This window comes from Onychostruthus taczanowskii, unplaced genomic scaffold (assembly GCF_017590055.1).
Source record: "Onychostruthus taczanowskii isolate IOZ18803 unplaced genomic scaffold, ASM1759005v1 scaffold145, whole genome shotgun sequence".
Taxonomy (NCBI): Eukaryota; Metazoa; Chordata; class Aves; order Passeriformes; family Passeridae; genus Onychostruthus; species Onychostruthus taczanowskii.
In genome coordinates this window covers 658634-686358 of record NW_024498630.1, presented here as the reverse complement: position 1 = coordinate 686358, position 27725 = coordinate 658634, and the positions used below count along the sequence as shown (strand labels likewise).

The window sequence follows — 27725 nt, the reverse complement described above, 5'->3', positions numbered from 1 at the left end:
GTCGGAATCGGCTTCGGTGCAACATGAGTGTTTGTAGATGCGGACCCTGAAAATCCCCAGGAGAGAAATTTCATGGCCAGGTCGAGTCAAGAGCATTTAATGAGTTTGACTGATACAGTTTACACAGAGACAATGAGATCTAGAAATCACAGGTCAGCACCAAAGGGCAACGTGAGCTACAAAAGGTGACTTCAGTTCTTTACATGGCTTGTGGCTTCAGCAGTGGAAGAGAAACTACGCAGCAGCTTCTTGCACTGCTAGAATCTCTCTGCTGAAAAGGGTTTTCAGGTTTCCTGATTTTCCAGTTTCCATTTCTTCTCTCTTTCAAGGCACATGTTGTAGAAACCTTTGATCACAGCAGCCAGAAACAAGTGCTCATCCCACCTCCATGACATTGAATAATTTCAGCATACAGCCAAACAATGTGTTGTTGCACTAACTTTTTTCTAACCATCAGAGAATCTCACTGCAAGGAATGCTGCCAGCATCTTCCCCCACCCATCTGATAACAGATAGACATTACAGCTGAAGGTCCCAACTCTTCGACTTACAAAAGGCTCAGCACAAAATTGAGGTGCTCTCTGCAAAGACATGGCATTTTCAAGTGCAGCCTTGATAAATTTTTGGATATCTGCTGCTACCTGTGGAGGTGGAGCCCTCCTTTCTAAAGCAGCTTTGAAAAAAAAATTTAAAAACCCTTCTGTGTCTCCATTACTGCTACAGACTGCACCCATGCCAATGTTTTACAGGGAGACATTTGACCTGATTTCTGTAAAACACATCTTCTTGTAGTCCCTTGCATCTTTAAGACCAGGAGCCTGATCTGCCATAAGGACTATTGTATTGTTTGGTGGTTTTTTATTATTTTATTTTTTTTAGTATTCAATTATAAGCTCTTAACCACAAGCCTCCTTCCTTGCACTTTGCTCCTGCTCCATGCAAGGCCATCTTTCCACAACTCCCACCATGACTGGAGCAGCAAGCCTAGCCAGAAAGAGCTTTGAACCAAAGGAGGTGAAGACTTTCCCAAAATGAGATTGAAAAGGCATTTAGTAATTAAAGTCCCTACGCATCCTGTGAGCCACTGCTGGCCTAAGAAGAAATGCACTGTTCCCTGGTCCCTGCAGGATCCCACCCCTGCAGTGCAAGGGTTCAGCAAAACCTTCAGGTCTCAAAAAATGTAACAACAACAACAAAAAAAAAAAAAAAAAACAAAAAACCAAAAAAAAAAAAAACAAAAACAAAAACAAAAACACAACAAAAAACCAACAAAAAAACTAAACCAAACAAAGGGAAGAAAAAAAAAAAAGGCAGTGCTGAAGTTGATCCCCAATACAACAAGAAGTGTCCCTGATTTTAACAACCTTCAGCACAGGCCAAGGAAGTGCAAATTGCTGTGGTCAGAGCTGGTGGCACAGTACTCACCAGACGGAATTCAGTTCTGAGTTCTGGCTAAGAGCTTTAAATCACTTAAACCAGCTCCCTGGGTGTCAGCGCTTGAGGCTTTCACACCCGGTCAAGGGGAGGAAAAGCAGGGTCTGTACAGGTGGTGCCCTGGTGCACTGACAGAAAACAGTACTGCAGAATGTGCATGCCCCTCAAGCCTGAGACAATCGGAAGGGAGGTTCCAGATACAGGACACACATTGCAAACAGGCTTTAGGCAAAGAAAAATCATTTGGATGTCAGCCCTGCTGTGAATATCTCAGCACTGCAGGAGATTTAATAGACAAATACACAGAGCAAACAAAATACATGGCTTATATATAATGACGCACATAAAAAGCCTACTAGTCTAAAGATAAAGGAGGCTTTGAATCACATCCTATTACACTGCACCCTACTTTAATCTGGTATTAAATATACTGCTTATGATAAACAAATTACTTTTAAAAGTTATTAAAATGTTACAACAACAACAAAAGTAATAAAATATTTCAAGTTTTATGCACAACGTTGCAAGAGAAAATTTTGGTTTTAGGAAGCTTCAGACAATGCTTAAATAGTGTGGTAACTTCCTACCACTGCTAATAAGTGTTAGCAAATGTTAAGGCCATAATTTATTTGTGCAATTAAATTAATCTTTATTTAATGGAAAAAAACCCCAAAAGACAAATCAACACCTCAAATCTCTCTCTGAATTCCTCCACCTCTAAAAAAAAAAAATCCCAGGTGGTGTTGTGCTGAAGCAAATAATCTCTGTCATATTCAGAAGTAAGGTTATCTGAGGCCAGTGGTTTTTAGAGATGGCATCTGTATAGCTTCCCACCCTATGCAGGGAGCTTACCCACAAATTCTGGCAAACTGTCTCAACTCACTCAAAGCCTCCTTTGAGATTAAATGAAATAATGACATTAATTGAATCCAGACTTGATTGTTCAACACCTGCTCTGCACATAGAGGAGATGTTTGTTTTGGTCACTCTGAGAAAAAAGTTGTATTTTGCTGTCTCCATTAAAAAATATCTAATGCAAAGCGTAAACTTGGACAATTTTAGCAGCATTTTACAGTCCTTCATAAAGTAAAACCAGGAATGAATTAAAAAGAATGTCTGCACACACATCAATCAAAATACCAAATATCATGGGCAGTTACAGTTGATATATCACAGTCATAATCAGAAAAATTTGAGTCCAGCAATTAATTCAATATGGGGAGTACTGCAGCAAATAGATCAGATCCAACATTTTCTGGCAAAGTAACTATTTACAACTTGTATGTACAGCTTCTGGGCTTACAAAACAATGGAGAGCTAGAAAGTTGTGTAAAGTCAAGTTTGAAATTAAAAAAAAAAATTTAAAAAAGCACTTGTCCAACGAATTTGGAGACACTTTGGCATGCCAAAAGAGGCCTTTTTTTTTGGTTCACTGCAACTCCTATAAAACCAGCACATATAATCCATCAGTGAGGCGAGATATCCTGGGCAATACAGGCAAGTCTCTGTTGTGTCACTGATGTTAGCTATTGGGGGAGCCAATATCCACTGTGATCTTTGTATACAGAGGGTACTTGTCAGTTCTTAAAACCTTGTAGGATAGTGTATTTAAGCCATCAGAATTCATTGTCTCCCGTGTGTGAGCAATTCGGTCAAACCTGCAGGAGGGGAAGAAAAGAAAGCGGGGGAGAGGGTGGAGACAGCAAAGACAGAAAGGAAAAATGTTTAAACAATTTGATCTTTGCATGCCTCTCAGGCAGCATTGCAGGTGTTTCAAGAAAAACCTGAGTATCAGTGCCATAAACTCCTAGATTTGGCCAGCCTGAGCAATAGGCCAGTGCATCCCTATGGGGTCAAATTTTAGCTAGAAAGAAGCAAGCCAAGCTTTTAGATCACACAGGTCCTTTTCCAACTCTGCACTAGAGCAGAGGTTTATACCCCAAAGATAAGCTGGAAACAATTGCTCGGAATCTAATTTTCTGCATTTAAGAAATAAATTAAAAAAAGAGGAGAGGCCTTTGTGCCACAGTTCAATGTTGGGAAAAAGGTCTATAAACAGATAATAAACTGTCAGGGGGAGGGTGGCAGCTTAAAGAGCAGGAGCAGAGAGCTCAGTCAGTGAGAAGATGGCTGCAGCCTTTCCACATTGGACCTTTGTGCCCAGCAAAGAGAAAGCCAAGCAGTCGGAGCAGCAAGGGCAGAAGGCACCCCTAAACCTGCTGTGGGAAAGGGTAAGACACACCTCTCAGGGTTGGGTTCGTTCTTCCTGTCCCGGGAATGCCGAATCATTCTGCACTTCCCAATGACCGCATCCGGACGGGATATCCCCATGCCTTTAAACACCAGCCTGTAGAAAGCAAGTACATTAAACACCCAACGGATGTGGAATGCTCCGCTGCACCTTCCACAAACACCACTGGTTGTACCTACTATATTTTTTTTTTTTGAGGGGGATGTTACTAATGTACTTCCAAGCTTGCTGACACAAGGAGGGAAAGCCAGTCCTTTTCCACACAGACACTATCTATGGTGTGGAGCAGAGACCTCCCCCTGTCAACACCAAGATAGCTCACCACACCCTCACATACACCTCCATCTCTTCCAAACAACACCCAACACCCACACTAACCCTGGTCCAAGCTGTAGACTGGAATTTGAGTGGGAGTCATCTAGTTTTTAACCCATCTGGATAGGAGCCAGAGGAGCACTTATTTCTTTTGATGTGAAAGCTGCAGTGCTGGGGGAAACCTAAGTGAATGGTGGTGAAGCAGCATAAAGGAGACACGTGGTCAGAGTCACAGTGGTTCCAGCTGGGACCTACTGGGTGAGGGGCAGCCCAGCTTCGTTTGCATGCAATCTACAAAGCACCTGCAGAGTTGTTTCATGGATATCAGTGATGAAAAAGACTTGATTTCTTGTTTGCCTCTCCCTTTTCACTTCTTTGTAGCATCTTCCCAGAACTCGAGTGCCCCAAAAAGAAAGGACTGCCACCTTGCTCTGAATGCCCTACCGGAAAGCTGTCCCTTTCTCAATTTTTTAACAGAAGTGCAAAACCTCAGGAAGGTACAATTTTTTTAACACCTTTCCTGAAGCTTAGAAGAGCTCAGAAACCCCAGAGAAAAGCTCACAGAGTGGTTTTGATACTGAGAAACATGAAGAAGAGCTCCAAATACAAGCCCCTCATGATGATTTCTCTCAGTGAATGCTGTGGATATTTGAAGCTGTAAGGTAGCATGTTCATCCCTTGCCCTGGTCTTCCCAACCTACCCTGTGAGAACACCTTGATCCTCTCCTGCACTTCTGAGCCATGCTCAGCTTCCTCCCAGTCAAGCTCACATAGCTCACAGCATTACACAGACAGCCTGACAAATGGAAATCTCCTGGGAACAAAGGATCTGCTACAAGGCTGAAGACCCACACAAATCTTGCATTGCATTGGGCAAAGTGGGTCAAGGTCTCATCCACCTTCAGCTGCATGTCCTGAATTCCCTTCTTTGAGCCAGTGCTGGGAGACACTGCTCCAGCCAGTGCACTGGAGTGATGCTGGTGAGGCTATAGGGAGAATGAATGATGGCAGGGGGAGGGGTGTGACTTTTCCACTGTCCCTTGGGAGCTGAGAAATGGGGTGCCAGCACCCAGCAGGAACATGCTCTCACTGAGCCAGTAGGTTGCCCACACATCACCTTCACCTCCCGCCTGGAGACACCCCATGTGCCCCCACACCCAGGTGAGAGCAGCAGGTCTGTGTTCATCCCCACCCTGGATACACCCCAGGGTGTCAAGGAGGAAAAATTATTTACCTGTTATAAATGTCATCATCTTCACCACCCCAGCCCCAGTAATTGTTTGGGAACCCATTGATCTTTGTGAACTGCTCTTTGCTTAGGGCAGACACGCCTCCAAAGTACTGATTGTAAGGCAACCTGGAAGCAGAGAAAAGAGCTCATTAGAGGAGAAGAGGTGTTAGCCAAGGGGCAGCCTGCCTGCTGCTGCCCTTCACCCAGCCCACGCACAGCCAACACCCACTGCAAGGCACCTTCCTGCCACAGGAAGCAGCCATGTGTTGTGGTACTCTGGACTTAGCTGAGGGAGAGGGAACTGGTGGGCTCAGTCCCAAATATATCTGAGAAGTATTTTGCAACTGGAAGTAGCTGCAGCCTTTTGCTGAGCAGTACACCGTCCTCAAAGGACAGGCTGAAATGTGTATCACCTCACCAAAGGTGACATGAATGCCACAGGAGTGGCAAGAGCTCAGACAGACATTGGATATGCCACAGAGCCTTCTCCTCCTGCAGCTCTACCACTCAGTGCCACACTCCTCAGTGCCCCAAAAGGAAGCCGGCAGCCCAGAACTGAGCTGGCAGAGTGTGACCCTGCATACAGAAAGCAGCTTCCACCTGAAACAGGACAATTCACCAGGAGATTGGGGACAGATGAAATTCAGACCCAGAGCATAAGGAGACGGTCCACACAGGGATCACCAGTATGTAGTACAGACTTGTCTTTGCTTTAACAAGCAGAGAAATCCCCAGGGCTACGCATTTCTATTTTAAGTTTCACCTCCGTGCAAGAAAGAACTGCAGCTGCTACAGTGCCAGTAGCAGTCCTGCTCCAAGCAGGGCTTGGGTCTGGAGTGTAGACATGTAGAGACCCTGCCAAATCCACCCCTGCTATGGCTTTAGCACTACTGGCCACCACAGGGTACTGACCAGTCTTCACTTTACAGATGAACTTTTAAACTTCTCCTTGGGGATTTGGGACAGGGAAAAAAAACCCAAGGAAAAAAAAAAAAAACACCAAAAAAACCAAACCAAACCAAACCAAACCAAACCAAACCAAACCAACAAAAAAACCCCCAAAAAACAAAAAAACAAAAAAAAACACCACACCCAAAAAACAAACAAACAAAAACCAACAAGAAACCCCCCCCAAAAAACAGAAAGGAAAAGCAGGACATATTTTTGTTCAGAACAGCTTGCTAAACCCAAATGTATGCTGCAAGAAGTTTTGCTCTGTTCTGCTCTCAAGTAGCAGGGCAGGTCTCTCAGTGGCATAAAACATAAAACCAAACAGCCAAAAAATTTTCATCTTGCTCTTAAAATAGTGTCTGATGCAGTGTTTTTAAAGCTGCACATAATTCTCACTGTGTGAAAGTGTCTCACTTTTCAGACTGGGTGGAAACACTAGTTGTCTTCCAGCTTCCAGACTGAAACACAAGAAGGGATATGTGGGCATCTGCTAAAGGAAGGCTGCTTAGCTCTTCCTCACCCTTTGTTTCACCTTCCAGAAGCTGTGAATTTTAATAAACTGCTCGGCTGCATTTATCCACCTTCCTCCCCTGCAGCCACCAGCTCCCTGCAGGGCCAGGCACGTTAAGACAGGCTTTTGGGAGAGATGCTTTCCCATGCTTTCAATAGAGGGCGGGGATGTGTAACACTGCGCCTGCCCTGCTAGGCTGGCAGCAGAATTAGGAAACAGATGCCACTCCAAAAGGCGTCTCACCGAAATCCAAATTTATCCATGGATACAGAGAGGTGCCGTGGCTGGCTGTAACATTTGTAGGTGTTCCTGTCATCCATTGGGATGAGGTCTACATCACTAAAGACAAAGCAATCATAGTCATACTCCTTCAAGGCCTCTGCAAATCCAATATTCAGCAGTTTAGCACGGTTAAATTCTTCTTCTCCATCCTAATTTAAAAACAAATAAAAACAGTTAAGTGACTTAAATTTGACAGCTGACTTCAGCAGTTTCTTACCTGTTACCAGATGCCGGTGTTGCTGCAGAGGGCTGATGTGCCCTGATGAGGGACTGAGCTCGAGCCCAAGCACCGCCCTTGCAGCACCTGTTTAATGTTTGCAGCAGACCTCCAGTGACCCCAAATGCTGCCTGCAGGACAATGACACTTGGGACAGCCACAAACTGTGGGGGCAGGAAAAACGGCTGAGGAAAGGCCGGACGCAGCTCAGCTCCCATCTCCTGGTGGGAGCCCCCAAGAGGGGGCTCAAGAGGTTTGATATGATGGTAAGCAGTCCCTATGTCCCACTCCACGCACAGGCATTTAAAGATTGAATTTTCTTGTACAGGGCAAGCAGCTGGGGCTTCCTGGAGCAGCAGAGAAAGCAGAAAGAGGTGAGCTCCTCTGGAAGAAGGGACTCTTGCTATAGAGAGAAACATTGGCAGTGCTTAAATTTACAGCCATGACAAGGACCAAAACCCTGCTGTGGCCAGAATTTCAGCACCCTCCTCCTAAGCTCTGCCACAACATGGCTGTGAGACTGTGGCGCAGCCACTGCTGAGCAGTGTGTGATCATACGCCAGACCTGATTTGCAAAGCACAAGATGGCACCAGGAGCCAAGGTCTGATGCTTTGCTGCTCACCTCTGACCCTCTGCCATGCCCTGAGCAGCCATGAATGCAGAGGAGCAGGATGCTCCCTGGGCCCTGGGCAGCAGGTTCGGCACATGGCTGTGACATAGCCTTCATTTCTGCATGGCAGGCCAGCACAAGCTGCTCCCTGAAAGGGCTACAGCTCAAGAGGTGGATGCTGCCACTGCTGTGGTGGCACATCCCCTTCTTTGGTGTGCTTCCACCACTGTTCATCTGTCCTGGGGCCTCTTGGGATTTTCTCTGGTTGGGATGATCCCAAGGTGTGTTAAAAAGTCTCTTTTCCACAACCCAGCTGTCGAATAGATCAGGAGTCTTTGGGTCACGTTCTCAAGGTTTTTTATTATTTTTTATCTAAAACATTTTCTGTCTGGCCTGCCGAGGTCTGTTCTGCAGGTCAGCCCGAGGCACACTACCCACCCCCAGGTTGGCGTTGTCTTTTATACTACAAACTACGTATTAGATATTTACAGTTATGTTCCAGTACCTATCGCCTATGTTAGACAGTGACTTTCTATTCTAAACCAATCCCAAAATGCCACAATCACCAAGAAGACGGAGGCTAGGAAGAGGAAGGGAGAAGAACAGGACAACGCCCAAATCCTTCCATCTTGTCTCCTAGACCCCCATAGTAAAATTCTACAGAATTTCACCTTTCACCCTATGACAACTACTGTTATGCTATCTAAACTTTTGTGACCTTTAATTCTCCATACAAAGGTGGTAATTTGTTCCATGGGTTGAACTCAAAGCCACAGGGGTCTCTGGCTGCATGCCAGGGTCTCCGACCCCCCTGCCAGGGCTTCAAAGCCCCCTGGCTGGGGCTCAGATCATCCAGGACCATCAGGGGGACATCCTAGGTTCTGACAGGGGGCCTTGATGGGAAAATGCAATCAGGAAGGCTCTCACCATGATGGGAAGGACTTGAAAAGAGCTGACACTACAGCAGGGCATATTTATCCCAGGGCAATCACAGCTAATGAAGGGACTGGCAAAAAGCAGGGCAGGAAAATCTCTGCTTTCCTCCCCAAGTAATGAAGCACCTGGGGAGAACCTGTTCAGCCTTTTTCAGGCAAAAACATTTCAAAAGCACATGTGGATTTGAGCACAAGTACAGGCTCGCAAATTGCTGAGCACTTTAGCTTTTTAGCGAAAAGATCGTACCAAAACCCCAAGAATACTGGTGGTTTGAGAGTAAGGATTTCCAGTCGAAGACCCCACTCTGCAGCAGCAGCTTCAAACCCAAATCCTGTACAAGGCAACAGAGCAGGTAGAAAGAAACTCATAGGGCATCACTCAAAGAGACTGAAGGTTTTTGCCAACCTGGAAACCAAGACTGCCAAATCCATTCCACTTTTAGTCCTCCACACTCTCTGAGCAGTGTTAAGACAAAGGACTCCCCCACTGTGCAAGCTGTCCCCCCACTCTGCACTACCCTCACCCAACATGGGATGCAAATCAAGGATGGATAAAATACTGTGCCCAAGGAGCAGCACCTTGAAACACCATAGTCTTTGTAACAGCTTTATCTGGTTAATAAGCAATCATTTTGGTAACTATTTAATCCAGACTGATTAACAGATCTGTTGCTGAAGAGCCAATGCAGGTTCTTGAAACAGCCCCAAGTATATTCCAAGTGAAGGTTTTAAAATGCAAGTGTCAAACCAGTTTTCAAAAGCATTCCTCACCTGCCTTGGGCATACATGACTTCACAGGGAGGAGTAAGCTTTCATGGAAGAGGATCTGAGCAAATTCTCAGCATCCTCACCCAAAACAAAAGGGCTCACACAACAAAAAGGTGGTGGGTGGACGATCATCATCATACATAAAGCAAGAGCAGTGAAAACTCAAGTACAGAACATAAAGGCAAGTGGAACAAAGAGGCTGGGGAGAGGAAGCAGCTGAGGTCATGAGACTGGAGGGTTTTCTTTCCCCAGCAAAGGATGCTGCACAGCTCTAGCTGCCCAGCACTCCTCAGGTTACAGGACACCAAACCCAAACTTGGCTCCAAGGTTCTGAGGGGGACTCATCCTGGTGCTGGCGCAAAGTGCAATGTGGTCACACCTCAAAGCAACTGCTGGGGCCAGTCTAGGAGAGAGACCTCATTTCACACCCTTTGGCTGCTCTTTTCCTAATGAAATTCAAGGCAAAGGGCACCAGTTTTGTTGCCAGCAGAGGCTTAGCTGTAATTAGCCAGTGCCTTTGGGTAGCCTCTATCTCTTCCAGGTGACACATGGGGAATAACAGTGCCACAAGGAGCTGTGTTTTTAAACCTCTCCCCAAAAAACCTCGAAGTGCAGAGCGCTTTGCACCAAGAGCATGCAGGACCCTTCTTGCCACCTCACCCATGGGACCCTGGCAGAGCTCACACTGGAGCCCTGTGCACGGAGAGGGACAGCACACAGGGCAAACACTTTGAGTGGGCATTGCCAGTCTCCTCCCAAATGGCCACACAGCTTCACACACTGGCATCCAAAAGACTAAGAACAAGGGAATCACAGCCTATACAAGAAAACAAAGAACCCTCTCCAAGCCATTTTTTACTAACTTTACAGTGAGCATGTAGCTCATGCAGCAAACTTTGCAAGGCTGTTATCCACTGTGCCTGCTTTGACTGCAGGAGGTTGGTTTTCAGTCCCAGAAGGCATGTGGGGCTTTAACACAATATATTGGAACAAAAAAAAAAAGACTGACAAGAGGTTTTGCTTTTTGCAGAAGCTTTCTTTCTTTACCTAAGGCAATGTGGAAGCACTGGCGTGCTTGCGGTATCTCAGATTCAAATATCTCTCAAAACTCACATGCACGCTGCAATCTTTGACCGATCCCCGACATTTTGGAAAAACAACCAAACAAGAAACCAGAGCTGTGAAAACTTCCTTCCAGGTCAGCACAGAGTGCAGTACCCGCCGGTGACCCTTGAGAAAGCAGGTAAAGCGCAGCTGAAAAAACCTCCATCCCTCACCTCTGCCTAGTAGCTTGTCATCCCATGAATGCTGCTACTTGTCACAAAGAAATGGATTAGTTTGGGCTTGCTTGGATAGAGGAGCATTATCCTGAAGAGCAAGACAGCACACAGAGGACTGCTAGTTAGACAATGTAGTCAAGCTCTAGACACGGCCTCCATGCTCTCCTAGGCTTTCAGACAGAAAATATGTAATTCAAGCACATTTTTGCTCTTTTCTTTTTCCTGACAATTTTGCCCCAATGTTCTCTTGTCCTGAAACTTAACCCATGTCGGAGTTCAGTGCTGGTGCCCAGCACCTGCTTCTGGCTCCTGAATTAACTCTCTCTGTCACTCCAAGAACAAACTGCTGTCTTAGTTCTGCAAGGTCTAACACTGACTCCTGCTTGCACCTGGAGGTGAATGATCAGCCTGAGCAGAACAACATCCAGGCTTTTTTACTTCCCATCCCTTACCTCAGCTGAATCTCGCTTGTTCAGCTAGACCTGCCAAAGAAGGCAGGGTTCCTTTTTTTTCAGTGCTAGACAGAAAAAAATAGAGGTTTTTGGAATCGTTACTCAAACTAAAGGAGTTGCAAACCAGCAAGAAGCCACATGTCCTGACTTTGTTCTGCCTCCCACATCTATACAGGAGGCAGCTTTGTGATTCCTCCGGCAGACAGCACAGATGAAATGTGGCTGCATCTCTCCCACCTGAATCCTGCGCTCATCAGATATCATGGAGGTAATGGTGAGGATGTATATTTCTGGCCAACAAGGAGAGCCATCACTGCCAGTGGGAGCTTGCCAGCTGAGTCAGGGATACACTGAGATGGCCTGAACCACACATGCAATATCCATGGGGAAGTCCTTCCTCCAGTGGACTTGACCAGGTAGAAACAAATTTCCAGAACCACAGAGAGATATTAGGGGATACTTTGGTGTTTCTCTGTCACAGGGTGTTTTGAGGCCTCAGCACAATTACACTGGGCAGTGCAAGAGAGCAGCCACAGTCAAAACCTGCCTCCCCTGACACTGCAAGGGTAAGCAGAAGCTGAGCACAATTCCCTCCTTTGCCCACATACCTGATACCCCCTGCAAAGTAACACAAGTAAGAGTGATGCCCCAACCACCTCACACACACACGCACACACCTCTCTGGAAAACTTCTACCAAGGCACTGCAAATAGCACCAGGGGCCAGTGGAAAATGGTTGAACAACTGCCCAGTTTCCAGGGAATTGGCTAAGTCTTCCCTTTCCCAAACTTTAGTCTGGCTGCATGGGCATTTGCATGGGCTGAAAGGCAGTTAGAAGATTAATTTCCAGACCTGAGCATCCGTGTGGCAATGGCCGCAGTGCGGGAGAACACACGGGTAACGGTGGGAGTGAGCAAGGCTGAGGGACGCGCTGCAAATTTGTCACCTGTGGGGCATCAATGGGCCCTGGGCAGAGCGTGCCCAGCTGTGTGTCCTCATCTCAGATTTACCTGAAAACTCCTCCAGCACACAGCGTTTGGGTCTTTCTAGGGGTGGAGTGTGCAAGGTGAAACATCATACATTATTTTCCACTGGCTCCTGTTACATACCGGACATTTTACAAACATCATCCCCCTGACTTCAGCCAAGTCCTACTCAGAGGCATTCAGGCACGCAAGAACAGCACGGTGGAGACACAATGGACTCGTGACAGAAACACATTGCGCTGAAAGGAAGAAGTTTGACATTACCAGTGCAGCAGTAGCAGGGCTCAGTACTCCTCTTTCTTTCTATGAGATGCGGAGCACAGAAGAGCATGTAGGCAGCGTGTAAGAACCAGATCACACAGTAATTCTCCTTGCTTCAGTGATTGCTTTGATATAGACAGGATTAACAAGCAAAGGTAATATTTCCCCACTAGAAGGAAAAATAAAATAAAAAAAAAGGAGGGCAGATGCAAAGGGAAGGACAGACAAGAAAAAGAGAAAAGCAATTGTCAAGACAGCAGAGAAATAAGACTGTTTTCCTACTGTATTTCTGGAAGAATTAATACATTTTCTGCATCTCTATTCAGTGTACCCACTCACCCTTGGGAGATGCATCCAGTGGTTTTACTGCTGCTGACCATTCCACTTCTTCTAGACACAGCTTATTAGAGGCATGCAGAAGGAGAACACTTATTTTACAAAGTAGTCTTACTTGCTAACCTAGATCTGCTGGGTGTGTTCAGGGCATAAATACCCTGTGTACTGCATTTCCCTCTCACTCAAACCATGCCCAAGGGCTGCACCTGAGAAAAAGCATTTCTCAGGTGCATACAGAAACTTATGTAAGAGTTAACTGTAAAGGTCACAGCCCTAGTGCTGGAGAACAGGACCACAGAAGAGGAGCAGCCAGCAACACAGGGCAATGCAAGCCAGCATGCACCATCACAGCAGCCGCAGGGACTCCAACCGGCTGCGGACACTGCCTGCCTTTAGAGGGTGGTGCTTTCCTCACCCTGGAGCACCACCGATGGGGACACACCACCCCCAGCTGCACTGCCAGCTCTTCACAATGGAGGTGGTTGCTGTCCCACAGGCGATGCCCCCGACCACGTGCAGGCAGCTCCCACACCTGGCGGGTGACTTTCCTGCCTGGGAAAGCAGCCGCCCCCACCGCAGGACCACTGCTGGTTGCCACACCACCCTGTCGCTTCCGAGCCATGCTCAGAGCAGGGAGGCACCAGCTGCACCCCTGACCAGCAGGGTGTGTGGCTCAGCCAGCCCTGTGGCACCAGCAACTCACGCAGGCCAACGCTGCACGTGCCAGGGAACGCAGCCCAAAGCGTGGAGCACTGCGGCTGGCCCTGCGCTGCTGCACCGCAGCAGCACCAGCTGCTCCTTGCTTTACACAGGATGGGTTTCCTTACAGGGCTCAATTTTAGGGCACAGCATGCCAGTCCACGTGCTGCAGAAATGCCTTGTGTCCTCAGCAGCGTGGCTGCCAGGCCACAAGCGCAGTCAGATGCGGACATCGAATCATCTTGGCTGCTGTGCTGGGGAACTACTGCTAATTCCCCAGAAATGTCCTTTGTCCTGATCTCTGGCACCCTGGAAATGAGCAAAGCAAGAGAAATTGTAGTAATGGAGTATCAGTTTTCTCTCTCGGGATAAGTCTCCCCGTAGTTTCAAGTCTGTGACAAAATTCGTTGCTTGGGTGACCATTTTAAATATTCGTGATGTTTGATATGGCCAAACACACCAGCTGATCCAAGCAGAAGTTTAAGGAGTTAAGACTTAAAGAAGCATGTTATTTCATCTCAGTTCTTACTGAGTTGAGAAAACTGGATAAAAATACATATCCAAGAGAGAAACTGCCGTGGAATTGTCCAGAAGGTGGTCTCTGCTGAGGCTCTCAGAATTGCATCTGCCCTTTCACCCTGCAGCCTGTACAAATGCCTGCACATTTCAAGCCTTTCCAAGGGCGAACAACACTCACTTATTAAACACCATTACGCTACAAATTAAGACAGCTTGTCTTGAATGAAATGTGCATTTTCACACCTTTCTTTTTTTAAAAGGCAGATTGAAGCCACCAGATAGCAAGGAAAAAAAGCCCCAAAACCAAAAACTCCAAGAACTTCCCCGTGATTGCTTATTTCTTTTCTATTCCCCTGAAGACAACCACTTACCAGCCCCACTACCACAACTTTGTTTTCTCCCTCCTGACTTTGTGCACTAACATGAACAGAAGGTGCTCGATAAAGTGAAATCCTACACATTATATGGCACATCTACTACCGAACTAGGCATTAATACCAACTTGTCACCTTAAAAATCTCTGCATGCCATTCCTGCAGCAGTTGGGAAAAAAGGTCATTTGGAAAGAGATAATTAATTGGGTTGTGATATTAGGAATTCTTTCCTCCTCACCAAGAGGTTTCTTTAAGCAGAAACTCTTAAGAGTGAATTCTGCACCTGAGCAGAAGCGGGGATCTCAGGTTTTCACCCAAAAGCACTGAAGCAAAATTTTTCTTCCTTTTCTTTTCCTTTTTTAAAGCAACCTTATTCCTGCCTGCCAGCCTACTGCTTTTCAAAGTAAAGAACCATTCCTCTATTTTAAGGGGCACAGGCACTGTTGCGACAGCTCTGTAAAAGCTTATCTCTAGCATCTTACCTGGTTGATAACATATACTCCATAATCTAGTTGCTGCCTTTGGAGAATTGGGTGCAGGTAATAGAGCCAATACTTCAGGTGCTCCTCTCGGTTCCTGAACGGTATGATTATTGCTACTTTCTGAAGTGCTATACAGTCCTTCGGAGCAAAACGACCTCCTGCTTTGACCTGTGGGTTTATTCTTGCCACTTCTTCCAGGTTTACAGGCTGGGAGAACTCCACACGTAGTGCACCAACTGGAAGAGAGTCATAACACAAAGCAAATTAACACACACAATCTATTTCTCTGAGCATGCATCCTTTACACACATTAGGGTTTTGTTGGGTTTGGTTTCTAAGAAACAGAGCTTTTGGTCCAAACACAATCCCATCGGAGCTTGGAGGTGCTGAAGCTTGAACTGTCCATACCCAAAGCAACCTCACAGCACCAAGCCAGAGCAAACTCACAGTGTGTCCTCTTGGCATCAGAACCCACAGGAGTCACAGACACTGAGACCTGCAAATCCCACAGTCTGTGTGGCCAGCCAAGAGCTGTGTTCCCACTGGCACATGCACCCCAAAACCAGCCTGAAGCATTGCCCTCTGGGCTCTCACCCACCTCAGGCAGCCCAAGAGTCAAGTACTTCAAAAATAGTCTGCTCTGCTACCGACAAACTCACCTATGGCTAGTCACATGCAAAGTGAATAAAATCCTCTTCCTGGCTTTTTTTTTTTTTTTTTTTTTAGAGATATTTTCAGTGTTCTGCAGACATGCCACTTACTCATTAGAAGTTCTGCATTAGAAATGCTAAAAAAACCCATATCCAGATTTGCATGCCGGTTGGCAATTCCGGCAGATGGTTTCAGAAGTGGCAGGTTTTGAAACCATCGAAACAATGTGTTAAAACCAGGTTAAAAGTGAGAAGGCCAGGTGGCACCAGAGAAACCCTTTCAGAACAGCTAGGCTGGCCCTTCTATTTGCTTCCAGCTGCTCCAGCGCCAATGGAGCAACTCACCACAAAAGCCCAAGGAAGGGCCTCTCCGGATGCTGCGTCCTGCTTCCTGCACCAGCCAGTCAGCAAACTGCGCGGGCACCAGCTCTGCACTGGGGGCTGCTGAGGGCCCCTGCCTAAGGCACAAAGTACCAACCATAAATGCCACTCTGAGGATCACCCCTGAAGGATTTGGCTGCTGTGCCTTCCAAAACATGTGACTACTAAAAAAAAGCAGAAATAATTCTCCAGACTCATGGCTCTGGATTATTTAGAAGAAGTAACTGTGGTTTGGTTGTGCTGCTTCACTAACCTGCGCTCCTGGAGAGGACAAGGAGGAGACTGGCCAAGCTGGCAGAGGTGCTGGGTGTACCTCCAGAGGCAGCAGGGAGGCTCTGCTGCATAACACCTACGTAGTGGCAGGATGCAAAGGGATCTCCTAATCTCTGCATTTTGCACTGGTTAAATGTGCGCAAGTTTCCCTCTCACGCAAGGAGAAGGCAGCGATCTCTCAGACTCCAGGGCACTGGGATCAGTCTGCCCTGCTCCCAGCACTGCAGCAATTCCCAGCTGCACCGCTGACACCTGTGCCCAGTTCTGCACCCTCTCTGCCCTGTGGTACAAGCTGGGTCCTGTGCATGCTGCCCTACAGCTGCAGGACCAGAGCCCAAGCCTCTCTGCTCTGAAGTCTAAATGTGGCTTGTAGGGAGAGCTCAGAAGGTGCTCTGCAGCAGGAGGATGAGGCAAAAATTGGAGGAACTGGGGAAGGAGGGAACACGCAGTGGGAATGACTGGGACTGGGGCTCAGTGGTGACAGGATCAGGGGCCAGGAACAGCCACTCTTGTGCCTGTGGGACAGGCATCATATCAATGAGGGCAGAGGTGGCAGGAGGGGGAGACAGCACATTTCACGCTTCTGCTGAATTTGGGGGCTGCTTCCACGGTGGAGAGCATTTTTCCAAAACAGCCTCTGGCCCCAACCCACTTGCACACCCACTTCCTCCAGCCATCCCTGTGCCCATGAGTGTCAACTCCATTAGGAAACTAGCACTCAGAGCTAGGACAATGCTACACTTGTAATTTCAAAACAGCAGAGGGCATTGCACTGGGCACGGTTCACCTAACCAGGCACAGCCAGCAAACAGGATTATGTTGGGCATCTGTGCCCAGGGACTTTATTTTCCCATCCTTTTTGCACCTGGCTGCCAGCAGCAGGACCTGCTGGGATGCTGTAGGAAGCAGAGGGGCAGGAGCAACACATCCCCTCGCAGGGCCCTGCCAGCCTAGTCCATTGCCAGGCACTGGGTGTGGCTGCTGTCCCATCAAACAAGCCTGTTCCTGTTGGGACAAGCTGGGCTCTGTGCTCCCAGTTACTAGACTCTTCTCCCAGTTGCTGCTCCCAAGAAGCAACTGTGAGCCCCATCAGACTGGAGAATGCTTTCTGCTTTAACAAACAAAGGTTCTTTTAATGTCTCGAACCTACTCAGAGCAAGGCAGGAGGAAATGAAAGTCTGCTATTTAGGTGAACTTACAGAGGAAATCTCCCACTGGTGACTTGTGAGCTCCAGCTGGGCAAGGACAGCCACAAGCATTTGGAACTGCAAACAGCATTTTGCTGGCTGGCATCCAGCAGCCCCCCAAGGCAAAACATAGACCACTCATCCTGCCAGCACTCACTCTTGCTTGCCTTACAGAGACTGGAACATTGGCAAGGAAAAGATGGGAGCAGAAAGCATATTCATTGTAAAAAACAGCTGCAGAAGGCAGAGATTTAACAGTTTCACAGTCTTGAAGGGCATTGGTGAGAAATGATCTCTACTGCTCCAACCTCCTGCTTATGAATCAGTTTTAAAGGCAGCACACCTTCTCACAAATACTGCCCTAAGGGATGCAGCCAACATGTGGGTCAGTGAGAAGTCCCCAGGCACCAGTGCCATCCATGTGTGGCAAGGCAGGTGCCTCAGAGACAGGCTGCACACAAGTCACTCAGTTAACATTCACCAAATACAAAACCAGAAAAAAAGCTGAATAGGCTGTTTTGAAATACAGAATGACTAAAACAAACTCGACTTCGTAAAACCATGTGGCTGACACAAAGCAGAAGCAACATACCACCCACTGCAAATTGACACTTTCATTTCACTTCCCAAGCAGGACAAGGCTAAAGCCAAATCCACAAACACACAGGCTTTCCAACTGGTTAATAGAGTCCCAGTTCCAGCTACTAATTTTAAATAATTTTCACTGAAATTTGACTACCTGTATAGCAAGCAGCCCTAGGGCTGTTGTTTCCCAAGGATGCTGACTCAGGATGTAATCCGCAATGCCAAGAAAATGTGCAAAGTCTGCTGCAAGTGCTGTCCCTCCTGTCAAGACTGTGTCCCTATCTATGTTTACTAGGTAAACTTTCCAGCTCGATTCACTCCATCTGAATCTTTTCTGATTCTGTTCAAGCTGACTGCCTGCCATAGGAGTCACTGTATATGGAGTCCCTTCTGAAAAAACAGACAGGCATGACAGCACTGCGTGGACTTGCAACACTGGTCACCCATGCAGCCCGGCATCTGTAGGCAGAGGCCTGTTGGGTTCATCATCACAAAGCTCCAACAGAGCAGCTTCATGAGCCCCCACTGTGTATTTTTAGCAAAAGAAAATCTCAAAACCATAAATAAGCCGCTGCAGGAAGCTTGCAAAAGAACGCAAAAGCACAGCGTCACATCAAAACATTTTGGAGTTTGTAAAAGGAGGCTTTAGCTGGCAGTGGCAGGGTAAGAGAAAGATACACCAAAAAAAAGCCAACCCATTCCTGCCCCTCAGAAGCATTTCTGCTCACAGGGAAGGTGCACAGGAAAAGCCAGGGGCCATCACAAACCGGAAGCAGATTCTCACACAAAGCAAAAAGTGAGGCTCGCAAAAAGCAGAGGCAGCTCAGTGCTGGAGCCCCAAGAGCCTGTCCCACAGTGCCAGTGATTTTCCCATCCCAACTTCCCAATGGCCTTGCCTGCCACAACACCTAAACTTCCTGCCATCTGAGGCTGCCAGCACCCAGCCTTCCTGGTGCTCATCCTGCTGAGCCAAAATGAGAAGACCCTCACACAAGTAGCCCAGAATCTACTCAACCTGATGTTATTGTGAATCTAGAGACTGCTCTAGCCTCCCTAGACCAAAGGGAGTGATCTAAGGAGGCTCCAAGGAACACTTTCCCAATACTAGAAGTGTTGGGAAAACTCAGGAAGCAATGCCTTGCAGGGCCAGAAGTGTACTCGTGCATCCCTACAGGGGCTGCAAACAGGACAACCACACTCCATCTGAAAAGGTGGGAACAGGTGACACAAAGTAGAGGTGCTACCACAAAGGGCAGCCCTGGGGGACTCAGGCAGGACAGACTGGGGGAACCCTATTCTTCAGGAAGGCAGTGTGGCCCTGGGAGAAGGAAATAGGAAGGAGGGAAACTAGTCTCTTGGACAGGCTTGAAGAGTGATCCAGCCATCTGAATCACCCTCCCGAGAGATTCACTGGGAAAACAAGCAAAATCCACCTGCAGGCTTTAAGCCAGGCATCAATCTCAGACATTTAGTTTAGTGAAAATGAAAGCAAAACCAGATAGCAGCAGTTGGAAAAAGGCTCTCCCCGAACAAAGCCAAAAAGAATATTTCCATCACCCTGGCTGAGAGCTGGGCACTGCTATCCATCTGCTGAGCCACGTGCACACCCGCACTGTCACACTCAGACAATCCTCATGTGGAAGAAAAGCTGGAAAAGAGAAGCAGAGCTTGCAAGAGGAAAAAAAACCAAAAAACCCTCTCTTTGCAGGGGCCCGGCAGAAAAGGGAAGGAAGGGCCTGTCAGCCACACCAAGCCCGCCTTGGCTGGGAAAAACAATATCAGCTCCACCCCAGACAATGTGAGAGCAAGTTCCCCACCCGAGGCTGTGAAGCAGGGCTGGACCCCAGCCCCACATGGCAGCTCCAGGCAGGCAGGCAGCTGCATCCCACAGTTTGGCAAAGCAGTAACTTCCTCTTAAGGTAATTGAAATAACTTCCCATCAGCTAAACTTCAGAGCTGTCCCAGCAGTTTTCCAGATGGCCCCAGAGAGACTCAAGTCATGGCTCAGGCCGGTGGTGGGGGGACAGGGCAGCCCCCATGTGCCTTGCCCATCTGGGTCTCCCACGCAGCCATGTCCTGGCATGCAACTCACTGGTCAAAATGGCCAAGTGGCCATTTCTTGCTGCCATTGCTCCCCTAGGAGAGTTTAAAGAAAAAACTCCTTGGGGGTTTCTAGAAATATCCTAGTCACAAAAAAAATCCCCAAAAACCTGCCCTCCCAAAGGTTGGGATACATTTCATTTGGCTGATCTACACTTGTGTGCATACCCTCACAAATGTGGGGGTACGCCAAGGCGAGGGAAGCCTGCTACATGGGCTCATCTCCTACCCTGGGCAGGCTCGCACATGGTCTGGCATCTGCAACTGCGGACCCCAAATGAAAACAAGCTAAAAAAAATGAGGATGCATGACATGTGCTGGCAACATTGGGTCTGCCTGACTAACTCAGCAACTACGACCAGAGAAAAAATTTATTAACCCAATCCCCAGCACCGACACTAGCATGTGGCATCTTTACAAAAAGGGAGACAGTCTTGTTGGTGGAGGGTACTTCTGGGAGAGAAGCAAAGTCCTCCTTGGTGGCTCAAATCCAGTGCACACTCACTGAGGCAGCTTTGAACTGTCTCCCTTTGAGCCAGGAAATCTGCATGTTATTAGCTCTTCCCACCCGCCACAAAATTAAATTCCAGGCTCTCTTAACAGCAAACTACAAACAAACAAACATGGATCAGAAGAAGGCTGAGCAGCCATCACCCACAAATCCCCCACCATGCAGGAGGATGGGATGTGTGGACAGGAGCCCTCCCAGGACGGGTGGCATCTCAGGCACGTCTCTGCCAGTGGCAGGCCCAAATCATCAGGCAATCTCCGCAGCCCCGTCCCATCCTGCCTGTGGCATGTGCACCTGGATTCCAGCACTGCCCCAGGGCTGGGGTGCACTCCCCAGATAGGTGGGGCAGCGCAGGGTGCCAGGTGGGGTGGAGGTGTGTCTGTCTGGCTGAAACTCTGCCAGGGCTTGTGCACCTCAAAAGCACGGGTTGCTGCTGGCATCAGGGAGTGCAGGAGGTGAGGACAGCAGGAGGGCATTGCGTGACTGGAGAGAAGGCTGCTGCTTCATGCACTGCCCTGGAGCACAAAGGTTTGTGGGAACCCATCCCATAAAGGCCTTTACAGGGCCACTTCCAGATTCAGCAGGACAGGTTTGCAGGTAACTTGTGTCTTTGCCCTCAAAGCAAACCCAGTGACACCCCAGTGGAGGGAGGTGACAAAAGCAACTCTCTTTCAGATAAACATGTGCAAAACTTGGGGACTGCCCCGAGCTCCCTGCAGCTCAGCAGCGGCTGGAAGCCTGCTGGAAAGGCTGTTTGCCATGCCCCTGGTCATGGCCACTCCTCAGTGAAATTAGCACCTGCACTGTACATGCCATCCACACGGCTCACCAGGAACCTGTTCTTGCAGGCAGGGGCTGCACAAAAAAACCCCACTGATTTGGTGGGGACAGGCTGAGCAACAAGACCTTCTCCAGCCCAGAGAAATAGGAGCAAGATGAACACTGACACTGCTCCATCCACATGCCCCAACACCACAAATCTTTGGTCCCCTCACTGCAGTATTGCTGTGGACTGGCTAGGTTTGTCCCCAAAACCAAATCCCCCTTCTGCCCTGCAGAGAAGGTTGTGCAGGAGGGAGTAGAGCAGTGGCTGGCTGAAGAGTGGTGTCCACTGGTGAGGAGGCAAGCAGTGGAGCCCAGCACCTCCGGCTTGAACGTGAGGCCATCAGACCCAGAGCACCTCCCTGCTGGGGACTGTACACCTCCAGCACCCTGCCCTTCGGGGTAGGGATGGCCCTCAAGACAGGGACAATGTTTCCTCTCTGCTGAATGAAGTCAGACTAAGGGAGGAGGAAACTGAAAGAGCTTAACTGAATTCTGTGTCCAAGCACAGTTTTGGAAGCTGCAAGTTATCTGTCTCTTTCCAAACACAAACTTGGCCCAATCTCCAAAGGAACTAGCTATTGCTTCAGATCAATGCTGGCAGAGAAACAAGCATGTTATAAAACACTGCATGCATGAGACAGAAAACTTTCCTTTTCTCCTCCCTCTGTTGTGCTTTGTCCCTGAAACAGCTCGTCTCCAGCACAGCACAGTACCTTTCCAAGTTACTTTGTGAGCCTAATTAACACTCCTTGACCTTCACGTTGACCAGATAAGAGGATGCTAGTGATATTTTCCTCACAGAAGCTGCTCCCTGCCTGCTAAGGAAGCCTGTGCTTCAGAGGTATGATGTGCTCCCAGCCACACAGATAGACAGCTGTGGAGTTGTCGGTGGTGTTGCCAGGATCACACATCTGCTCCCTGCCAAACATCTTAAGCATATTCTTTGGAGAAGTTTAACAGTTTCTCAAACACTCTTTTGAAGCCAAGAAAGCTTAAATTTGAGCAAACTGATTCACGTGTTATCTCCCCCTTCCCCTGCCCTCTCCATGCTCTTCTCTGAGTTTCTGCTTTACTTTTTCAAAAGAAGGCAGTAGAGGAACACAACACAACCCCAGCTTGTGTCTGTGAGCAAAGCAATGCCTCCAGCACCCAGGAAGGCAGGAAGGAGCAGAGACCGGCTACATAAAAAAAGGTTAAAAAAAGGCAGGTCCAGATGAGAGAGGAAAGGGAGATGCTACATGAAAAGCAAATATTATCTCCACTGCCTGGTATTGCAAGTGACCCCACAGATTCAGAGGCTTCAAATTCCTGGGGCAGAAACTCCCCAGAGCAAGATGAGAGCCTACAACTGCAGGTGGGCAATGTGACAGGATGACCAGACCCCAGGCATGCCAAACCTACCAAATCCCTTCATCACTGTCACCACTAGAAGTCTTCCTAAAAAATGGCAGGTTTAGCATCTCTTAGGTTTTCACCCTCTTGCTCCAGTTCTGTCCTGCTAGGATTCTGCCAGCAGTAAAACATCTTCTACCTCTGCCCACAAAATGTCCACATATACAGGGCCTCAAACTATTTATTTATGAATTCCACCTCAGGCAGTACATAACCTCTAAACACTTCTGTAATGCAGACCATAAGCATCACTGCTGATTTTACAGGCTACCTCAAAGCATCAGAAAACCCTCATCACTTATCTTCAGCACCAACTGCTCAAAGAACCTGCTTGTACTGACCACACAGGCATTAGAACCAGTGCATTGAATACACAGCCTGTGTAATAGGTCTTCTCCTCGCTGAGTGGCAGCTGTCCAAAGGAGTTTTTTTCTTTCAATCCTTGTTTTTTTAAAACAAACTTCCACTAACATGGAAGTGGGAAGCACTAGTTTATATCCAGAACTCTTTGACGTCTTGGAGAAAGAGTTCTTTTCCTTGTAAGCCTAAGATCTCCAAGCAGAAGGACTTTGGAGTGCTGGCTGACAAGAAGCTGGACATGCCCCAGCCATGGGCACTGCCAGCCCAGAAAGCCAAACGTGTCCTGGGCTGCATCCAAAGCAGCTGTGAGGGAGGGGATTCTGCCCCTCTGCTGTGCTCTGCTGAGAGCCCACCTGGAACCCTGCATCCAGCTCTGGGGGCCCAGCACAGGAAGGACATGGACCTGCTGGAGTGAGTCCAGATGATTAGAGGGGTGGAGCACTTTCCCTGTGAAGACAGGCTGAGACTGTTCAGCTTGGAGAGGACAAGGTTCTACGGAAAAAACAAAGCTGGAGGGGGACTTTTGACAAGATAGTGTCAGGACAAGGGGCAATGGCTTTTATCTGCAGCAGGTTTAGATTAGATGTTAAGAAAAAATTCTTTACTGTGCAGTGGTAAGGTATTGGAATGGGTTGTCCAGGGAAGTTTTGGAAACCCCATTTCTGGAACTGTTTGTTCAAGGCCAAGTTGGATGTGTCTCTGAACGACATGGTCTAGGTAAAGGTGTGCATGTCCACATCAGGAGTCAGGATTAAACAATATTTAAGGTCCCTTTCAACTGAGTCCAATCCAATCCAATCCAATCCAATCCATTCTAAGGTATCCCAGGAAAAAAACGTTTTTAAACCTTACTGAAAATGAGTACATCTCTAGTGATTTGTCCTTTGGACAAATATTAATATTTATCCAAAGGACAAATTAATATATTAACTTACACTTTTGTTTTGTGACTATCCGTTTATTACTAGTGTACAGGGTTATCAATTTTCTAATTTTATATCTAGGCATGAAAAACCATGAAGACAGACATATGACTGTAATATTTACCGCACTTGGGTGAACTTTCCCAGAAGATGCTCATGGCAAAAAGAGCGCATCTTTTATGTCTGCCATCCCAGCCACACCTGGTGTCTAAATGGGGGTTAGAATTGGCTAAGGAGACAGCTGTACTCTAAAAAAACCTCCATAAATATGTGCACTCACCTGGGCAGAACTTGAAAATTACATCCCTGAAACATAGGTAAGCCTGTCTATGAAATTCTGCTTTGCATGAAATTCTACTGCATTGAAATGAGCTCTTTTGGAAAGGGATCTTTCAGCTGAAGAATTTGACCCCTTGTGCATACCCTCCTTAAACCAGCAGGCATGTACCTACCCCAACACCAAAATACAAAAACCACATGGAAATGGTGGAAGAAACACATTTGACTGGTTTGAAAGTGCTAAGGCAAACACTACTTCTAGAGAGCAAATTTTTATTAAAAAACCCCAACCAAAACAAATACCACAATACTGTTCTGCATCTCCTAAAGAATGTAACAATTTGGAGAATGGACACCTGCAGGAAATACCTGGATTTACTTGCTTTTGGGCTTCTCAGAGAAACCAGAATTTCTCGGAATTCTTGAGATTTTACTGCAGCAAGCAGGTTCCGCTTCCTGATACCCCATTTAAGATACTCATTGGCATGCAGCTCGAAACTGGAGCATAAATCCAAAATGCTTATATTACCTTGCATTAGAGAACTGCATAGCTTTTAAGGACTTTCAGCTAGAAGCTGAATTATAGTATTACCCCAGTCCTGATTTATTCTTTTAAATTATAAATAATAGCAAATGAACCATAAAAGTACATTTAAAATTTGGCTGCTTCTTGTAAGAGATTAAACCTCATTTAGCTAATGCATTTGTTGCAGAGCCAGACAGCAGGGATTGTAAACTACTCTCTAAAGACTGCTAGGAAGAAAACTGTGGGCCTCTGAAATGAGTACCTGGCTATTTTACCATTCAAAAAGCCTGAGCAGTTCAGTCACACATATCCTGTGTGAGTCATCACATGCTTCCCAACAACGATGGGGGAGGGGCAGGCAGGAAATTAAAAAACCCAGAATCATGTATGTTACAATAAATGTTGGCTTGCTGAGGAAATGGAGTTTTTGGAGATACCTGTTCCCATCAGAGCACTTCCCCATGCATTTATACCAATATAAATGTAAAAGGCAGGAATCATCACAGGATGATTCCTGCCTTTTACATTTATATTGGTAGGTGAGTTTTGAGCTCAAATATGACTATTTCTGAGTTCTGGGTGGGGAAATTACATGCCAGAAGTGCCCACAAAGTGCACACCCTCTATTCCCCACGGTGGCCTTAGAGACACATGAGATGCTGATCAGGGCAGACTCAGCTCTGACCAACACGAGAGGCACGATACAATTGTTTAACAAATTGCTACCAAAATCTGAAAAAAAAAGAAAAAAAAAAAAAAAGAAAAAAAGAAAAAAAGAAAAAAAAAAAAGGAACAAAAGAACAAACAGTTTCTCACCTACATGTTGGCTATAAATCTTGATGCTGTGACGGTGCCAGGCTGCATGTGACTGCACCACCCCACAAGTACTGAAGGTAACACAGCTAGAAAACATTTGCCTGTAAAGAGATACTTCTTCCGTCGCCCTGTAGCTCTCCTGACCATCAGTAACCACTGCCAGCAGCCTCATATGGCCTTTGGCAGATTCAGTGAACGGCACTGAAGATGTTACAAAGATGATTCAAAATATCTTAAATGATCCTTCAGCAACTAACTCCAATAACACTTTGAATCTTGGGGTCACTAAGAGCATTTCTCTGGACTCCAGGCATTTCCAAAGCACATGACTCACTCCTGACAGGATCAGACTAAGTTGAGACCATTCAAAGCAAAGCCATATTCATAAAGGATTCCCACATCCACTCTCTGAGGACAGGCTTGCACAGACACTTTCAACATAAGTGATGTAGGGGGAAAAAGCGAAAGATACAAATCAAAAACAGCAACACAAAACACAGGACAGTTTCTTTTAGTGATCTCAAAACCACCTTCCTAAAATAACAAAACAGTCATTTGTAATTCAGATGCATTGATCCACAAAGAGCTGACCAGCAAGCACCAAGAGAAACGATTTTTTTTGTCGGCTCTGTAAACGGAAAACCACAGGTAGCTTCTCAGAAGTCTCTTCTTCTGATGTGATCTTTGGTAACAGATTCAGTGTGCTGAAATGATCTTTGGTAACAGATTCAGTGTGCTGAAATGGCACACTTGGTGGATGAAGGAGATTACCCCCAGCCTCAAGGGCCCAAGGTGTGGCCAGGCTACTGTCAACGTGGGATGCCAGCAGGTCATGGTAACAGCCCTACCTGCAGCACAGGAGTGTCTGTTCAGGGAGCACCAGTTACAAGCAACAAGTTGGGTGGGAGAGCCTTTTAAAAGTCCGAAAAAAATCTGAAATTCCCCTTGTCCCTTTGCCTTGTGACAAAGCCAGCAGATCAAAACAGCTCCAGGTCATCACCTAGTAAAAAGAAGACCACCAGCAGGCTGCAAACCCACCGAGATCCTGCCAGCATGCCAGCACCCAAGCGGTCGTGGAAAAGGCCTATGGGGAGCACAGCTCCAGTGCAGATAAAACACACGCCAGGCTGCCACGTATCACGGTACTGCATCACAGGACCAAATATGTCCAGTGGAAAGCGCCGCTGGGATACATAACAATTGTACTCACGGCTCCTTTTAAACCCGTGCCGCTCATTCAGCAGGTCTGCGGACAGAGAAAGGCTGCGAAAAGCCTGCACAGCGCAAAAAGCCTTCCTGAGCTTGGCATTGTGCAAGAGCAGCATTTTGGGTAGAGTTCCGAGAGGAAATTACCCAACCTCGACGACAACCAGAAAGAAACCTAGCCGGGCGGGGTGGGAGCGCTTCCCGAGAGCGAAGGGGCTCCGCTCCCCGCTGCCGTGCCCGCGGCAGCATCCCCGCCGAGCTCCCTGCGCACGGGCTCCCCGGGGATTCTCCCACAATCCCCCTCCGCCGGCGGCACAGGCGAGAGCAGCCCCGCCGCTGTCACACGGGGAGAGCACCCACGGGCGCACCGGGACCGCCGGGGCCGAGCGCCTCCTCCCCCGCGGCCCCGGCGGCGTCGGGCACCCCGGGCGGCGGGGCCCCTGCCCGTCCCCCGAAACCCAGCCGGGACGGCACTCACCGAGCAGCGGGGAGGGCTCGGGGCAGGGGCCCGGCGGCGGCTGGGCGGGCGGGGAGCGGGCCCGGGCGGCGGGCGGCGACGGGCGGGAGAGCGGCAGCGAGAGGTTGGCGGGCGGCGGGCGGCGCGGCGGCGGCTCGGGGCTGCCCGGCGGCCCCAGGGCGCTGCCCGCCAGGTAGTAGAGCAGCGTGGCCGAGAGGTGGAGGGCACAGAAGGCGACGAGGAGGCGGCAGGCCCGCTGCAGCGAGGTGCCGGGCAGCGACGGCTCCTTCATGCCGCTGCGCTGGTGGGGAGCGCCGCCCGCCCCGCGCCGCACCGCCGACGGGGGACGGGGACGGGGC

The 27725-nt window shown here is 48.0% G+C and overlaps 1 protein-coding gene across 2 annotated transcripts; it reads right to left on the bottom strand.

Annotated features, from left to right (window-relative positions):
- Positions 1-81: 81 nt before the first annotated feature.
- On the bottom strand, positions 82-27711 carry B4GALT1 (beta-1,4-galactosyltransferase 1). 2 transcript variants are annotated; one of them, XM_041398365.1, is made up of 6 exons: positions 27388-27711; positions 14896-15131; positions 6937-7124; positions 5235-5357; positions 3677-3781; positions 82-3092 (listed from the first exon to the last, which is right to left on the bottom strand). In XM_041398365.1, exons 1-6 carry the CDS (start codon positions 27656-27658, stop codon positions 2957-2959), a joined length of 1059 nt encoding a protein of 352 aa, XP_041254299.1. In that variant the 5' UTR covers positions 27659-27711; the 3' UTR covers positions 82-2956. The 2 variants fall into 2 exon arrangements, with proteins under 2 accessions (XP_041254299.1, XP_041254300.1); XM_041398366.1 differs by lacking the exons at positions 82-3092; positions 3677-3781; positions 5235-5357 and having other exon boundaries at positions 6977-7124; positions 27057-27708.
- Positions 27712-27725: the final 14 nt, after the last annotated feature.

Bases quoted from the DNA above. Each gene is read 5' to 3' on its own strand.
- B4GALT1 (XM_041398365.1), bottom strand. From the start codon at position 27,658: ATGAAGGAGCCGTCGCTGCCCGGCACCTCGCTGCAGCGGGCCTGCCGC. The intron at 15,132-27,387 runs GTGAGTGCCGTC...ACTCTCTTCCAG, and splicing joins CGAGCCCTCCCCGCTGCTCG to TTGGTGCACTACGTGTGGAG. The intron at 3,782-5,234 runs GTAAATAATTTT...TGCTTTCTACAG, and splicing joins GATGATGACATTTATAACAG to GCTGGTGTTTAAAGGCATGG.